At 37.0% G+C, this 19,031-nt stretch overlaps 1 protein-coding gene across 1 annotated transcript in view; it reads right to left on the bottom strand.

Annotated features, from left to right (window-relative positions):
• The window catches only part of RFC3 (replication factor C subunit 3), a 30,327-nt gene extending 11,742 nt beyond the window's left edge, over positions 1–18,585 (bottom strand). The window contains exons 1-5 of the mRNA XM_049778814.1: positions 18,435–18,585; positions 15,334–15,471; positions 8,917–8,984; positions 5,707–5,804; positions 424–605 (exon numbers count right to left, since the gene is read on the bottom strand). Of these exons, the coding sequence (XP_049634771.1) occupies positions 424–605; positions 5,707–5,804; positions 8,917–8,984; positions 15,334–15,471; positions 18,435–18,521 (573 nt within the window). The 5' untranslated portion in view covers positions 18,522–18,585. The remainder of the gene's footprint in view (positions 1–423; positions 606–5,706; positions 5,805–8,916; positions 8,985–15,333; positions 15,472–18,434) is intronic.
• Positions 18,586–19,031: the final 446 nt, after the last annotated feature.

Here is a 19,031-nt window from a genome sequence, read left to right as displayed (position 1 = left end):
CTCTTTCTGGTCCCCTACCTACAAATCATATCATTGCAAAACACACTGCCTTCCGATTCAAGTCTCTTCCAAATTTAGTTAAATCAGGTTGAGGTAAAATACACTAAAGAGCTAGCCCTTATTTAGCACAGTAAAATTCATTAACACCTTCCTACTTAAGAGTAAAAGGCAATTCAAGGAGAATGCTTTCTATGTACTGTATCAGGTAATATATATGCTATAAGTGCATAAGCAGTAACACATTCTACATATATATATACATATGTATATGTATAATGTATATATATACAAATATATATATATATATATATATATATATATATATATATATATATATATATATATATATATATATATATATATAAATATATATACCCACAGAACCTGACCTGATTCTTGCCTGACAAGTTCAATACAACTCACATCTTCAATGCTGGGAGCAGGCACACGAACTGCCAAGCACCTGCTCCGAATAGGTGGGATCACTTTTGATGTGGAATTGCAGCATAAGATCAGTCTGCAGGTGGACATATACTTTTCCATGGTTCTGCGCAAGGCATGCTGAGCATCTTTGGTGAGTTTATCAACCTCTGTCAATAAGACCACTAAAATTCGAGAAAAATAAAACAAACCTTAAATGAACTGTCTGTCTAGTAACTCCTCTTCCTCATTACTCAGAATGAATTCCAAGCTTGACCAATACTACGCTTCCCATCAGTTAAGACATAAAGTGCCGGTGTCCCATATGGTCCCCCGTCCCTGCCAGGAGCTATTTCTGAGCAGACAGCCAGGAGTAACACCTGAACATCGCCGGGTGTGGCCCAAATAACAAAAAACAAACAAACAAACAAACAAACAAAAAAAGACATAAAGTGTGTAGTTTTAATCAGAATGACTTATCTGAAATATTCTATAATCGTATTAACATAGAAAATAACCAACTAAAATAAAAAGGTTATTTTGAAACATGCAATGCAGTACTGACTTTATTATACTTTGATGCAGTAAAAAACACCAAGAATGTAGTAGGCTGCATTTCCTCAAAATACTTTCTCTCAGGAGAGCATTTAAGTTATGGAACAATTTAAATCTTAGTATTTGACACCTCCCAATTTCCTCAGTTAAAAACCCACATTTAACTTTTAACTGCCCTAAGCCTATTAACTTACTAGCCTCACCGAAAGCCTCACTGTAACAAAAACAGCTAATAAAAAACATATTCTGTATGTTACAAAATATGTCTGGCTGGGCGGTGGCGCTAGCCTAGGATGGACTGCGGTTCGATCCCCCTGCGTCCCATATGGTCCCCCAAGCCAGGAGCGACTTCTGAGCGCATAACCAGGAGTAACTCCTGAGCATCACCGGGTGTGGCCCAAAAACCAAAAAAAAAAAAAAATATGTCCTATAGTCTCACAATTAAGGCTAGAAAAAAATATAAGAAAAAATACATTTGTAGTACCGTATTTGCCAGCGTATAAGACGACCCCCTAATTTTGCAGTTAAGACATAGGTTTAGGCCTATATTCGCTGTATCAGACAGAACGTTCCTGTGCTGCAACTGTATGTACCACAGTGAGCCAATCACAACAAGCAAAGGTTCAAAGGTTATACTGTAATAGACTTCCTCTCTGACTCTGGCCAATCTGAGCAGGCTTTTGACAGTGTACATTTGGGTCCAGAACATTGTCTAATTTGCATGCATAAAAAGCCTGCTTGGATTGGCTGAGTTAGAAAGGCGGTCCCAGCAGCCTTGCAGTGACTGGTGCAGGAGCGAGTTGGAAAATTAGTTTTGTGGCAATATTCAGACAATTTTCGTTTAGTGGCATATTGAAACATTTTTCGGGATATACTCGGCATACAAGACAACCCCCAATTTTCGGTTGACTTTTTTTTGTTTCAAAAGTCGTCTTATACACCAGAAAATACGGTATGTTAGTTATTGATACCTCAGATTATGTTGACTGTTTACAAGAAAATCTGTGAGAAAGGAAACCAAAAGTTTAAAGGGTCAAATGTACTTTTAGAAAAGTGATGAGCAATACTCTGCAAATCTATACAATCCATTGTACAGATTCAATGCAATCCCTCTAAGGATGCCCATGCCATTCTTCAAAGAAGTGGATCAAACACTCCTAAAATTCATCTGGAACAATAAGCACCCAAGAATAGAAGCACCCAAGAATAGCTAAAGCAATTCTGAGGTTAAAAGAAGATGGGAGGCATCACTTTTCCCAACTTTAAATTGTATTATAAAGCAACAGTCATTAAAACAGCATGAAATAAAAAAAATAAAAAACTGGAATAAAGACAGATCCTCAGAGCAATAGAATAGACTTGAATATTCAGAGATTGTTCCCCAGACATACAATCAATTAATCTTTGACAAAAAAGCAAAAAACGCAAAATGGATCAAGGAAAGCCTCTTCAGTAAGTGTTATTGGGGCAATTGGTCTGTCATATGCAAGAAAGCAAGCTTGGAACTCTATTAGCACCGTGCACAAAGGTCAAATCTAAAGAGATTAAAGACCTTGATATCAGACTTGACACCATAAGGTATATAGAAGAAAAAGTAGGCAAAACAGTCCATGACATTAAAACTAAAGACATCTTCAAGGAGCAAACACCACTGTCCAAACAAGTGGAAAAAGAAATAAACAAATGGGATTTACATTAAACTGAGAAGCTTCTGTACTTCAAAGGAAATAGTGACTAGAGTAAAAAGGTCACCCACTGAATTTTGGGAGAACTATTCACACAACATCCATCAGATAAAGGGCTAATATCTAAGATATACAAGGCATTGACAGAACTTAACAAGATAAAAACATCTAACCCCATCATAAAATGGGAAAAACAGACATTTCCTTACTGAAGAAATACAGATGGCCATGAGGCACATGAAAATGCTCCACATCACTAATCATCCATCAAGGAGATGCAAATCAAAACAACAGTGAGATATCATCTCACACCAGTGAGTGGCACACATCACAAAGAACAGAAACAACCACTGGCATGCATGTGGGGAGAAAGAACTCATTCACTACTGGTGAGAATGTCATTTAGTCCAGCCTTTTTGGAAAACAATATGGAGATTTAGAAAATGGAAATTGAGCTCCCATATAATACAGAAATACCACTCCTAGAATATACCCTAAGACCACAAAAACACAATACAATAATGCCCTCTGCACTCCTGTGTTCATTGCAGCACTATTTACAATTGCCAGACTATAGAAACAACCCAGATGCCAGACAACAGATGAGTGATTAAAGAAACTGTGGTACATATATACAATGGCATATTATGAGCTGTTAAAAATATAGTCATAAAATTTGCTTATACATGGATGGATTTGGAGAGTATTAGGTTGAGTGAAATAAGTCAGGGGGAGAGAGATAGACAATAGCCTCCCTCATATGTGGTATTTAAGAAAAATAAAAGACAGTATAATACACAGAGACAATAGATATGAGAGCTGGAAGGACCAGCCCATGATAAGAAGCTTATCACAAAAAGTGGTAATTGCAAGTTAGAGAAAAAAACTACACTAACAGCTACCATGACAATGATAGAGAAATACAATGCCTCTCTCAAAGACAGGCAGGGGATTGGGGAGTAGGAAAATGGGGGACAATGTTAACATATGTATCTGTTAGAGATGCCCCTAAAATAAAAATTGCTGAGTTCTTTCTTACCATGATAGAATAAACTGAGTCAAAGTTTCCCCACTAACAACATGGAAACCGTAATCTTCTAGTGTCATGAAAACAATCTACTGGGGCTGGAGAGATAGTACAGTGGGTATGGCAATTGCCTTGTACCCAGAGTAATCCCTGGTTAGCTGACAGGAGTGATCCTGGGACACAGAACCAGGAATAAGCACTGAGAGAGCACAACCAGATGTGGACCCAAACAACAACAACAAAAAGATATCTATTATCTTTCCTAATACTGCTATCTAAAGCTATCTGGTATACCAAGACTAAAAACTATATTGCTGTATTGGAGGTGCAAACATATTAGACAAGAGAAATTTAAATACTTTTTATCTCAATATTTAATGAGAAAAAATACATGCATAGATATGGCAAAAATACGTGCATAGATAATATGGTACTTACTTTTAAAAAAATAAAACAAGGGCCCGGAGAGATAGCACAGTGGCGTTTGCCTTGCAAGCAGCCTATCCAGGACCAAAGGTGGTTGGTTCGAATCCCGGTGTCCCCATATGGTCCCCCGTGCCTGCCAGGAGCTATTTCTGAGCAGCCAGCCAGGAGTAACCCCTGAGCACCGCCCGGTGTGGCCCAAAAACCAAAAAAAATAAAAAAATAAAAATAAAAAAATAAAACAAAAAAGCACTAAAAAACCTCTGTAAGACTAAATAGGACCAAATTATGACAATAAATATTATCAATAGCCATACACATAATCAACAGTTAGAAAAATATAAGACTCCATTTAATATGAGCATATAAATTTCTATTGAAGACTGGGGAATAAAACAAAAACAAGTTGGAATATCCACAGGGAACTCACAAAACAGCAACATCACCAAGAAAGGATCGTACTAAAGAAAAATAAAAGAAACTATTTTCTTTCAAACTGATGATAAAAAAGAAAAATAGCCATAATGTTGAAAAATATATAGAAAAGGATACCTCAAAATACATGCTTTAGTATAGATACTTTTAGAATTTTAAAAGCATTTAAATGTTTAATGTTTAAAATTTTAAAAATGTTTAAAATTTAAGACATTTAAAAATGTTTAAAATCATCATAAGATTTTTCTCTAATATTAAGATGTACATCTCAGGGGCCGGGCGGTGGCGCTAAAGGTAAGGTGCCTGCCTTGCCTGCGCTAGCCTTGGACGGACTGCGGTTCGATCCCCCGGTGTCCCATATGGTCCCCCAAGCCAGGAGCAACTTCTGAGTGCATAGCCAGGAGTAACCCCTGAGCGTTACTGGGTGTGGCCCAAAAACCAAAATAAAAAAAAATAAAATAAAAAAAAAGATGTACATCTCAGAAATAATACTGAAATATTGAATTTGAAATATGAAGTATATGTATTATCTAAAATATGAATATGAAAAAATATAGTGTATCTGGATGGTAAAATTATATTTCATTTATCTTTTTTGGTTTAAATATTTGACAACAATCTGTTCTAAGACATGTTTTGAAAGCATGCAATTTCTTATTTGTTGTTTAAACAACTTGATTTATAAATCTGCTAAGAGTTGAGTATTATACATATAATGTTCTACTTTTTTGTTGTTTGGAGCCAGTGAGAATAGTGCTCAGGGCTTACTACTGCTCTCTATTTCTGTCAGGCTTGAGGACCATTTGCATGTTAGGGATCAAACTTGCATCAACTAAATGCAACCCTACCTGCTGTACTATCTTTCCAGCCTTTGTTCTACTTTAAAGGTTGTTAAATTTTCTGAACTCAGAATCACTCTTCACAGGACACAGGGGACCACATAAGATGCCAGGGATCAAATTTTGGTCAGTCACATACAAGGCAAACACATTACCTGATGCTGGCCCCCATCAGGCTTTTATTCACTTTTATATCAAAAAAGATAACAATACCTTTCTCATAGAAATTATAGTTAATAAATTATATGTGACTTCTTTTCTTACATACACTGCTTTCAATTTGAGTATCAGCCTCATACAAGGAAAATGTTTTATCACATACCTTTAAAATCTCTTTGAGAATTTGTTTCAAGTTGTTGTGACTGTGCTACTGTTTTCAACATCTCCTGTATTACTACCCGATCACTATTTCCAGCATCACTGTATTAAAAATAATATAAATATACATGTAAATACTTACAAAGTATTTTTTCTATTCTTAGCATACAAAAAAATATTGAAGTTCAGGACCAAAGCGATAGTACAACTGGTAGGATGCAAGCATCCTTGCACTAGGCCAACAATCACCAGCATTCAATTACAGGACTAATTGGGTAATAAAAAACCCATTACCCAATTGCAACTTGATCAACACCACCAAAAGAACACTAAGCATGAACTTATAAACTTGATGTTATTTTTAAAAGAACAATACTAACAAGTTTACAAATACTTTAGCTACTTTTGTATGGACTATATTTAATTACCTAATTACATCTAACATCTTAATTCTCTGCAATTACCCACAAAATATAAATAACTCTAAAACAAAAATGTAATTACTATTCTTCTCATCTTGAAAACAGCAAAGCTCTGAAAGCCTAGATCAAGTCTGCTCCCAGCACTGGCAACAGGTTGATTATGGGTCTTAATAAAGGGTTAGGATATGCAAATAACCATACAAAATCAAGCTGTAAACGTAATGCTTGAGCACTTAAGTCAAGCATCTCACAAGCCATAATAAGTCCTTTAGACTGTTGGTTTCAAACATCTTAAAAGCAATCATATTAATCTGTAATTGGCTATTCTTGCTACAAATAAATTCACAAGGAAAAACAAAATATAAAGCCAATAGCTTTAGTTTATTTTTCCAGAGTTATCAAGTCTTTCTCAGTTTAATTTCTCAGATCAATACACCGTGGGCATTTTTTTAAATAATTTTCTAGTCAAGAATCTAAAACATGATGGGTCTGGAGAGATAGCATGAGGTAAGGCGTTTGCCTTCATTGGTTCAAATCCCGGCATCCCATATGGTCCCCCGAGCCTGCCAGGAGCGATTTCTGAGCGTGGAGCCAGTAGTAACACCTGAGCGCTGCTGGGTGTGACCCAAAAACCAAAAAAAAAAAAAAAAAAAAAAAGAATCTAAAACATGGGGCTGGAGAGATAGCATGGAGGTAAGGCATACCTTGCATGCAGAATGACAGTGGTTCGAATCCTGGCATCCCATATGGTCCCCCCAAACCTGCCAGGAGCGATTTCTTAGTGTACAGCCAGGAGTACCTCCTGAGTGCTGCCGGGTGTGACCCCAAAACAAAAAAAAAAAATCTAAAACATTTTCTTTTGTCTATAAAATTAACATTTTCTCTATTTCAAAAGATCCTTTCAACCAACCTTTTTCTTTTAATTGTCTCTGGCATAATCAGGATTGTCCATTAAGCTTCTCTGAGAACTAAATAATCCATGAAATATTCTTGCACATTGCCTGCTACTAAATAAACATCAACTTCTTTTTTTTTAATTTTTTATTTTTAATTATGAGAAAAATGATGCAAAGAGGACAAGGTAAAGTTACAGTGAAAGGACAATAGCCCATAAACAGAGTTCTCAGAAGAAATCCCCTTGCTGATGCCTAGATATTGAACTTACAGTCAAAGAACATTAAGAAAAATAAGGCAGAACCCATGTACAATTACTTTGTCCACAAGTCCCCAGATTGTAGTACATTATAACATTTCTTAGCAGTACACAAAGCAACCTAAAGCCATGAGATTTATGTGACTCCTTAACATTGAAGGCATAGTATTTTTTATATTTTCATGCACATACATATTAGTTTAAGTTAACATCAAAAGTTTAAGAGTTTTTTTTTTAAGGGTTAGTCAAAAGGGCACAGTATAAACGGTGTTAGAGTGGCAAATATTGTTTGCATAGGCCCACCAAAATATTAAACATCAACTTCTAACTCTGCTCTTCCTGCTCCAATATTAAATATAGAGTCCATCCAAAACAGAACTCACTTTGGGCCCATCTAGGAGCCTTTGCCCAGAGTCAGGACTCTGTGACACTGCCATCAAGTAGCTTTTGCCAGGATTCAATTCTGTTTCAAGAAAGTACCAGTTATCTGAATCCTTAGCCAGCTTTGCTCCCAATATAATCATTTACATACAATTTACTTAAGGATTTAACTGGTGTCTAATATGCTTTAAAAGTTCTACCCAATAAAACCCTGATCTTATTAACAGGTAAAAACAGACTTTGGCTGTTCTATTAAAATACCCTCTAACCAAGATAAAGAAACAAAGGAAGAGGCATATTTCCCACTCTGAAACATTCAATCAGACATACACTTTTTGGGGGGCAATGGGAGGTGTTGCCCCTCACCCAGGAAAGCAATATTCAGGGCCTACTCCCAGCTCCAGGCTCAGGAGTGCTGAGGAGTGACCATGTTCAAGTACCACACAGTGTTCAGAATTCTAACCAAGTTGGTGTATACAAGAAAAGAGCTTTCACCTTTGTACATATTCTCTTGTCCAAGACATAAATTTTGAAATACACTTTGCTTATCAGTTCTGAAGGAGTAAATACAATTTAACAAAAATGTATTAGTTATTCAAGGCAGTTTGTGTAAAACACTAAGCTACATAAAGCAAAAATAATATTGGGTTAATTATGTTATTTAGTCAATAATATTTTTGCTTATTTTTTAATTATATTAATTCATATTGGATTAAAAATAATATAAATATTAAATTATTATCAGAGGTCTCAAGGAGGAAAAATGGTTCTAGCCAAACAATTTTAACTCCCGAATTTGGAGAATAGTTTCACTGTTATTTTAAGTATTCTTGGGACCAGAGATAGTACAGTGGAAAAGTTGCTAGCCTGCACACAGCTGACTCAGATTCAATTCTCCAGCATCCTATATGATATACTGAGCTTGCTAAAACTGATTCCTAAGGCAGAACCAAAAGAAACCTCTGAGCACCTCAGGTTGTACCACTATAAAAAAAAAAAAGTGTGGGGGCCGGAGAGATAGCATGGAGGTAAGGCGTTTGCCTCTCATGCAGGAGGTCATCGGTTCGAATCCCGGTGTCCCATATATGGTCCTCCCGTGCCTGCCAGAAGCAATTTCTGAGCCTGGAGCCAGGAATAACCCCTGAGCACTGCCGGGTGTGACCCAAAAACCACAAAAAAAAAAAAAAAAAAAAAAAGTGTTCTTTAAAAAATAATCTGAGTATCACTATTCTCAAAATGCTGATTTATAGAAACTTACCTGGGATTAACTTCAAGATGGTAATTGCTTGCAATAGTGCTAATTTCAATTTTCTTTTTAGAGGGAGTCTATTGGGGAGAAAAGAGAATTTTTAAAAAATATTTTTTGGCAATTATCTTTTCTATATGTTTAACTTAGATTGTATCACATATGGTGTTTTATGTTAGAGAATCATTTTCTTCTGATTAGGTAACTATATATATATATATATATATATATATATATGTATATATATATATATATATATATATATATATATATATATATGCCAGCACATTTTACTGATTCATCCTTTTCTCACTGATCTGGAAGAGATTTCCAGTTATATTTTATATATCATCTACACTGATCTAATACTCCATTCCCACAACGACTCGATTTTGTTCATTTTCTATTCAGTCTTACATGTTCCATTTAACAAATCTTTTTCACAATTACTTTAGCTAGTCTCATAAATACATTTTTTCATATGTGCTTTAAGATCACCATGTCAAATTAAACATTGAATTTTAATTAGAATTTCAGTAAAACTTATATTCTGACTTGGAAAGAACTATTAACTACTGGTTCTCATATGAGAGTATATTTTATTTTTCCATTCAGTCAGCATTGTCTTTCTGTAATTATAAGAAATTTAACTTTACGAAACTACGCCTGCCCAGTGGGGCCCAACCATGAGAAATTGTGATGCTGCCTGTGTGTATCTGTATCCTGTCCTGTCACTTGAACCTCTTGGGAGTGAGCCGAAGAGGTTCCAGATTCCAGATTCCAGAAAACTCACTCTCCCAGAGGCTCATTCAAGGGCGGGCAACCTAGGAACTGCTCCACAATGTGAAAACCGGCTATAAGCAGTACTTTGCAGAAGTCAGGTCCCCTGTTTGTGACATCAGGCTGGGAAAATCTAAAAAACTATGCCTGCCCAGTGGGGCCCGACCGTGAGAAACTGTGAGTGCTGCCTGTGTGTGTCTGTCTCCTGTCCTGTCGCTTGAACCTCTTGGGAGTGGGCTGAAAAGAGTCTCCAGCAGAGCACAGCCACTCCACTTCGCTATGCGGCCGTGCATTCTTTCTAAGGAAAGAACGCCATTGAAACAAGAAGGAAAAAATCACACTAAGAACTGTGCTGGAGGCTGAACTCTGCTGGAACTCAGATGCCAGCACCCCTATCTGCCTGTCTTCTGTGCTGTGCTCCATTTTCAGCCTGATTTCATCCTGTGTGTGGCTCATCTGCAGAAGGCTCACCTTCCCTGGAGCCTTCCCTGGAGGGTGAGTTTACAAGCCCAGAAAGGGGAAGCAGCTGAATTCTGCGGGAACTCAGATGACAGCACCCCTATCTACCTGTCTTCTGTCATGTGCTCCATTTTCAGCCTGATTTCATCCTGTGTGTGGCTCATCTACAGACCACTCGCCTTCCCTGGAGACTTCCCTGGAGGTGAGTTTACAAGCCCAGAAAAGGGAAGCCGCAGAACTCTGCTGGAACTCAGATGCCAGCACCCCTATCTGCCTGTCTTCTGTGTTGTACTCCATTATTGGCCTGATTTCATCCTGTATGTGGCTCATCTGCGGACAGCTCGCCTTCCCTGGAGCCTTCCCTGGAGCTGAGCTTACACACCCAGAAAGGGGAAACCACTGAACTCTGCTGGAACTCAGATGCCAGCACCCCTATATGCCTGTCTTCTGTGCTGTGCTCCATTTTCAGCCTGATTTCATCCTGTATATGAGTTTAGAAGCCCAGTTTACAAGGTGAGTTTACAATCCCAGAAAGGGTGGAGCAAGAGGGCATGGCCGCTCTGCTTTGCTTCCCGGCCATGCACATCATTTAGCCAATGAATACAACCACAACAGGTAGAAAAACTCAGATACAAGTGTGACAACAGGGAAACAACGCAGGCCAGCGCCACACATAGAGAATAACGATGGCAACTCTGATGACTTGAACATGACCAACCAACTAGTCAGTCTCTCAGATAAGGAGTTTAGAGTTGCAATATAGAAGATGTTCAAAGAACGCAAACAAAGTATAGAAGAGAACACTAATAAGAATCAAGAGATTATGAAGATAGAAATCAGAAAACTCCAAACTGAAATTTCAGGTCAAATAACAGGTCTGAAAAATTCAGTAGATGAATTGAAGGAAAACATGGTTGAGCTTTCCCACGGGTTAACAGCAGCTGAGGATAGAATTAGTGCGCTGGAAGATGAGATGCATAACAACTTTACACAGCAGAAGAGATTGGAAAAAAGCCTTAAATCAAAGGATCAGACAATGGAAAAGTTACTCAAAGAATGGAAACAGATGAAAATAAAAGTCTATGATAAGCTCAACAGAAACAAGAATCATTAGAGTCCCAGAGACCCAGGAAGAAAATCTCCAGGAAGAATCAACGGTCAAGAACATCATTAAAGAGAAACTACCAGAGCTAATGAATACATGTGATCAAATCCTGCATGCCCGAAGAGTACCAACTAAAAGAGACCCCAGAAAAAACACCCAAGACACATCCTAGTCACAATGACGAAACCCACATATAGAGACAGAATTCTGAAAGCAGCAAGATCAAAAAGAGAAATTACATTCAAGAGAGCATCCTTGAGATTTACTGCAGACCTATCACTGGAAACACTCAAGGCCAGAAGGCAGTGGTGGGACATAGTGATAAAACTCAATGAAATAAATGCTTTGCCTAGAATACTGCACCCAGCAAAACTCACTTTCAGGTTTGAAGGAATAATACATGGTTTCACAGACAAACAGCAGCTCAGAAACTTTGCATACTCAAAACCATTCTTAAAAGAAAAACTGAACACCTACTTTAAGACAAGACTGACCAACAGACACATCAAACTCAGATATAAAGATGGTACCAACTTCCAGGACAATTCTTTCTCTCAATGTCAATGGACTAAATGCACCAGTTAAGAGACACAGAGTGGCTAAATGGATCAAAAAACTCAATCCAACTTTCTGCTGCCTACAAGAAATGCACCTGAATAAGTCAGAACAAACATAGACTCAAAATAAAAGGCTGGAGCAAAATCATTCAAGAAAACAACACTCATAAAAAAGCTACAGTGGCCATACTAATATCAGATGATGCAAACTTTATACTTAGGAAAGTTGTAAGGGACAAAGATGGACATTTTGTATTAATCAAGGGATATATACAGCAGGAAGAAATCACTTTCCTAATCATATATGCACCAAATGAGGAGCCAGCAAAATATTTAATAAAATTGTTGACAAATCTGAAAAATAATATCAATAACAACACAATAATTGTAGGAGACCTCAACACGGCATTGTCAACACTTGACAGGTCAACCAGACTGAAACCCAACAACAATATACTAGACCTGAAAAGAGAAATGGAAGAAAGAAGTCTAGTAGATATATACAGGACACTCCACCCCCAGAAGCTTGGATACACATTCTTCTCTAATGTACATGGGACATTCTCCAGGATAGACTACTTGCTAGCACATAAAACATACCTCCATAATATCAAGAGAATAGAAATTTTGCAGGCTACCTTTGCTGACCACAAGGCCCTGAAATTATATGTGAACTACAAAGGGACACAAAAGAAAAACTTTAATACCTGGAAGTTAAACAGCCTAATACTGAATAACCAGTGGGTCCGAGATGAAATCAAAGAGGAAATCAAAACCTTCCTAGAAACAAATGACAATGGAGACACAAACTATCAGAACCTATGGGACACAGCAAAAGCAGTATTGAGAGGAAAATTTATAGCTTTGCAAGCACACATCAGGAAAGAAGGGGCATACCTGAATAGGTTAATGACACAGCTCATAGAATTAGAAAGTACTCAACAAAAGGACCCAAAAATAGGGATACAGAAGGAAATAACAAAGCTGAGAGCAGAAATCAATGAAGTGGAAACCCGAAAAATAATCCAAAAGATCAAGGAAAGCAGAAGTTGGTGCTTTACAAGAGCCACCCACTGAGTGGGAGAAACTATTCACCCAATACCCATCAGACAAGGGCTAATCTCCAAATTAAACATGGCACTGACAGAAATTTACAAGAAAAAAACATCTAATCCCTTCAAAAAATGGGGAGAAGAAATGGACAGACACTTTGACAAAGAAGAAATACAAATGGCCAAAAGACACATGAAAAAATGCTCCACATCACTAATTATCAGGGAATGCAAATCAAAACAACCATGAGGTACCACCTCACACCCCAGAGATTGGCACACATCACAAAGAATGAGAACAAGCAGTGTTGGTGGGGATGTGGAGAGAAAGGAACTCTTATCCACTGCTGATGGGAATGCCGTCTAGTTCAACCTTTATGGATAGCAATATGGAGATTCCTCCAAAAACTGGAAATGGAGCTCCCATATGATCCAGCTATACCACTCCTAGGAATATACCCTAGGAACACAAAAATACAATACAAAAACCCCTTCCTTACACCTATATTCATTGCAGCACTATTTACCATAGCAAGACTCTGGAAACAGCCAAGATACCCTTCAACAGATGAATGGCTAAAGAAACTGTGGTACATATACACAATGGAATATTATGCAGCTGTCAGGAGAGATGAAGTATGACATTTTTCTATATATGGATGTACATGGAATCTATTATGCTGAGTGAAATAAGTCAGAGAGAGAGAGAAAGACACAGAATGGTCTCACTCATCTATGGGTTTTAAGAAAAATAAAAGACATTCTTGCAATAACAACTTACAGACATGAAAAGAAAAGAGCTGGAAGTAACAGCTCACCTCATGAAGCTCACTACAAACAGGGATGAGGTTAGTTAGAGAAATAACTACATTTTGAGCTATCCTAATAATGAGACTGTAGGAGGGAAATAGAAAGCCTATCTAGAGTACAGGTGGGGGTTGGGTGGGGAGGAGGGAGATTTGGGACATTGATAATGGGAATGTTGCACTGGTGATGGGTGTTGTTGTTTACATGACTGAAACCCAAACACAATCATGTATGTAATAAAGTTGTTTAAATAAAAAAAAGAAAGAAATTTAACTTTTTTAGAGCCATACAATACTGCAGGTAAGCTGCTTGCCTTGTACTACCCAGGTTTGGGAACATTAAACCAGGAAGTACTAACTCTGACCAACATTTTCGCACCAAACATAGAGCCACAAAATATGTAATGCTTTTGCTCACAAACCTTGAGAAACATATGAGTGGAAATGTGATAGTAGTGAGAGATTTGAACATGTCATTATCATCACTAGACAGAACCTCCAGGCAGAACACTAGCAAAGACATTAAGAGACCTACATGAGAAACTAGAAGAACTTAGACTATACAGATCTATACGATCTATATAGGATCTTTCATCCTCAAAAACCTGAATACACATTCTTTTCAAGTGCACGTGGAATCTTCTCTAGGATAGACCACATTTTAGGACACAAATCTAACATAAAGTCACAAATAACAGAATTACACCAAGCACCGTATCAAATCACAATGCAACAGAGACCAATACTGATTGTACTACCCAGGTTTGATCCCAGACACTACAGTCTCCTTATCTTCTTCAGAAATGATCCTTAAACAGAGCCAGGAGTAAGGCCTGAAGAGTCAGGTCCAAAAACAAAACAAAACAAAACAAAAAATTAAAAAAGAAAAAGAAAAAAGTAGAAATTTGTTTTCTTTTGATATAGACCACACCTTTCTTGTTAAATTAATTTCTACAAAATTTGCAAGAATTTCCACTAGCATTTTAAACCCAGTTTCTAAATACAAGCTAACCAATAGTCTAAAATTTATTGTGTATGTGTGCACACAGACACAGAAACACACACACAAACACAAAAATACTCAGTCAAGGCAAAATATATGTCCCGATAAAGTATTTACTATGGACTGCAGAAGGAAAACTTAATTCTAATGGGGTTATAGGATATGTCCAAGTTAATATTTCAGCTAAATCTTAAATATATCCAAAAGAAAAGAACGTAAGTAAAAGTGAAACAGGAAAGATGATAGGAACACCTTAAATTCAGAATCTCATATCTCCCTTTCCAATCAACTACCCAATAAGTAACCTAATTCTATATATAACAATTTCCTCAAAAATCATTCCATTCCCCCCCCCATTTCCTCTATAGGTCTCAGAACAAGGAACTTTAGAAACATTTTCCATAGCACTCTTAGACACTGATTTACTGGATAACTTGTAATGAACCTGCCACCTTCATTTCACAAACATATATTTTCATATTTTCGAATGTATTTTGTCTGGTAATAATTCAATAGCTCTCAATGCGTGTACCAGGATTATCTATGAGAGTCATATTTATATCATGCAGACAGCAGCAAAGCAAGGAATACAAGATGCAATATAACTTCAAAAATCAAAAAACCCTGCTATACTATCATCCTGCTAGAATCTAAGTAAAAAGCTTACTGTGATGGATTGATGTTCAATTCTCAGTTTTTCTACTCCAACACCATAAAGTTCACGTAGAATACACATAATTCGAGTCTTTTTTCCAGCTCCTGATGGTCCATACACTAACAGATGAGGAAAGTCACCACACTGCACCTGAAAAACAAAAGAACACAGCACTTTCCTAATTAAATACCTGATGGGTATAATTAAATTACTTATTAAATAATTTTCATCTCTACCTATAAAATTTCAAATAAACATTTATGTGCACTAGAAGAGGCATTTAAATAACTCTCAAATGGCAATTATTCCCTTGGCATTAACATTAGATAATTTATGTAATACAATAGTATAGGCAAGATAAGAGTACTATATATTAGAAAGCAAGAATTCCCTAATACAACTAACTTTGACTCTCCTGAGACCCTTCTCCAAAAAAGACTGGATGGCATCCATAAGATGACTGAGTCTTACTGGTTAGGTTTCTACAAAGGGTCTCTGTTGAGAACTGAGCACACTGTTTATATGGAAAATAAAGAAAAACTGTAGGGTGACAGAGACATAAACAAGGAAGAAAAGTCAATAAAAGTTTATTATCAACTTAAACACAACTCTGGGCATCTGAGACTTGATCTTGCTGGGTCTTCTCTTGAAAAGCCAGTATTACACTGGTTAACCTACAAAGGAGTGAGGAGGTCAATCTTTGATATGCTTCCTTTCATGAATGCCTTACTAAGCCTATAGGGAAAGTAGATGGAGTAATACAAGACATTAATTCCCTAGCAATCTAGGAATCAAGATACAGTATATATATATATATATATATATATATATATATATACTGACTCTGTATATGTACCCTGTATATAGGACTATATAATGTATATATATGCATATGTATATATGTATGCATATATACACATATACAACATATAGTACTTTTATCTTGCCTATACTATGTTAAGTACATAAATTTTCTAATGTTAATGCCAAGAGAATAATTCTAGTCAAATTCTAGTCTTCCTAGGGATGTTAGCAAAAAACAGCCTTCAGAAAATGCTTATTAGAGAAAGTTAGATGGCAGTTTTTGCACAATGGAAGTTAAATGCCTGGGAAGGGACATGGGCATGGCAGTGCTATATTCTGGTTTTGAAAATAATTCTAACAATCAGATGAGAAAATAATCAAATGAGAAAATAATCAGATGAGAAAATAATTCTAACAATCAATGTCAAGAAAACCCTAATGACATTGAAAACCACCCTTATTTAGCCTCAGCTGCATGACTCCTCAAAAGCTTTATTAACAATCATTATAGATGAAAAGTATAATAGATGTCCTTACAAGCTAAATTTTAATGTACATATTAAAAAATGTGCTACAAAAACAAAGAATAAGAAAATCTCAGGAAAGGAATGATTCACTTAATACAAATAATGAATAACATTAAGTGTTATACTTATTTTAACCAAAAAAAAAGATTATGCCTAAAACATCCATCTTTATTAGTTTTTAAATTCTGCAATAAATGGATGACTATTTTAAATGTCTTTAGTTCATATGACAAGCTTAAGGTCAAAATACTCCAAATTGTAGACAAAGTCACAGAAAATAAAATTACCCTAAGAAAAATCAAAGACAAAGTTCATTATTGTATGAGAATGCAATTTTAAGTTATTCTAAACTAGTATAGATGGAATATCAGTAATTACAGACAATTAAAAAAAAACTAGCCATTCATTCTCAATTTTTCTGATGATATTCAGATATAGAATGTTTCCCGTTAATTAATTCTCAGTGGTTAAAAAGTAAATTTAATAGTAATTCTGAAAATTAATGGAACCAGAATGCTTAACAAAAACACTTCCAATCAGTACATGGAAGAAATAGACAGGGTCCTAAGGGGATGGGAAGCGTTGCTGCCTTGCAAGCAGTGACTCTTCAATCTCCACCACCTGAGCACAGTAAGCCTTGAGCACAGCCAGGTGTTACCCCAAAACCAAACATTAAAAACATCCAGTGGAGGGGGGGGGGGATCCAGTGGAAAAGGTATGTGAATGGCTTCCACAAGATTCTGCAGTTTCTCTCAAAACACTGGATGCTTTAAAGTGCAACTAACTACGAAAAAAATTTGAAATGATCATTTTATTCCTTATACCTACTTATTGTTGAGACACCAAGGATATGCTGACACACCAATTTAGCATTAGAAGTGCCCCGAGAAATTAAACCCATCCCCTTCCCTGATCTGCGTGAAGGACAAAATATCACAATCATTTAAATTGGTGTGTGCAAAAACTTGGGAGGAGACAGAGGTATTTTTTCTGCTCCAAATCCTCCTTTGGCCTCCCAGCTCACTAAGGCTTTTCTAGCACTGCACCCCACGCCCGTTGTCGCTTGCAAGAGCCAGTGACCGGACCACACGGGCCTGCTGCAGGGGTGCACCAGGCAGCCCGCCATTGGGGAAGGAGGCGTTTGCAGCTTGCTGTTCCTTTCAAGCTTCCCGCAGATTTCTACTTGGGGGTTTGCTTGGCTCCCTTCAAATCGGCCTTCCTCAAAACAAAACAAAACAAAACAAAACAAAACAAAAATACTCCCCTTATTTCATTTAAAATTCCACACACCCTCTTCCCGACTTATTCTAGACTCAAAAACAAAAACAAAAACAAACAAACAAACAAACAAAAAAAACTGGTAAAGGGGAAGTGTCCTTTTTTCTTTTTTTCTTTTTTTTTTTTTTTTTTGGAACTGAAACCCAACGACAAACAGGTTTGTAATCATGGTGCTTCAATAAAGATATTATTTAAAAAATAAGTAAATAAAATGAGTTATATATACAAAAGAAATAAAAAAGAAAAAGGAAGGGAAAAATAAAGAAAGAAAAAGGAAAGGGAAAAAAGAAAAGGAAAGGAAGAAAAGAAGAAAAAGTGAAAGAAAACAGAAAAGAAAGTAAGGAAAGGAAGGAGGAAAAAAGAAAAGAAAAAAATAATGAATGAATGAACGAATGAATGAATGAATGAAAAAAATTATACGGCACCAGCACCGCTACCCCGGGCCGCGAATTCTGGGCCGGTTCCCTCCCTTCTCCTCCCCCCGCACCCTGCAAGGCCGCGCACCAGGTTGCGCAGCTGGGCCGCCTGCTCCTTGTGATAGTCCAGCCGTCCCAGGGAGCAGGGCCGATACTTGTCCACCCAGAGGCTCATGTCACCGGGCGGCCAGGGGGTCCGGAGCTTGAAAATCCCGCGCGCGCGCCTGACACCCAGACAGACGCGGCTTCTTTCCCGCGAGTTCCAAAGCCCCGGGCGTCACTTCCGGCCTTGGGTGCGGAAATCACGTCGACGAGACGTCCGGACTACGGGCACTGAGAAGAGTCAAAATTAGTCACAGCTTTTGCTCTTTTGTATTTTTTTTTATATAATATTGTAGCACCAGGGCAAGATATATTTATTTTTTAAAACCATTATCTGTAATTAAACTCTAATTAGGTGTCCTTTGTGTTATCTTTGCAATCCCATCTTATACTCTGAAAATGTGTGACAGACAACTATAGAAAGGGATTTTTGGAGTGGATAATAAGAACTTGAAAGAAGTGATCAAAAAAGACATTATAAATATGAAGCAGTGAATGGCACACTACAGATGAAATCCCTTAATAATTAATATTCTTCCGTTCAAATGAGATTAATGATACTTGTTTTCCATGGTTCATTTGA

The sequence above is a fragment of the Suncus etruscus genome, chromosome 8 (genome assembly GCF_024139225.1).
Source record: "Suncus etruscus isolate mSunEtr1 chromosome 8, mSunEtr1.pri.cur, whole genome shotgun sequence".
In the NCBI taxonomy this organism is placed as follows: domain Eukaryota; kingdom Metazoa; phylum Chordata; class Mammalia; order Eulipotyphla; family Soricidae; genus Suncus; species Suncus etruscus.
The sequence above is the reverse complement of the archived record's forward strand: the minus strand, read 5'-3'. Positions and strand labels throughout refer to the sequence as shown.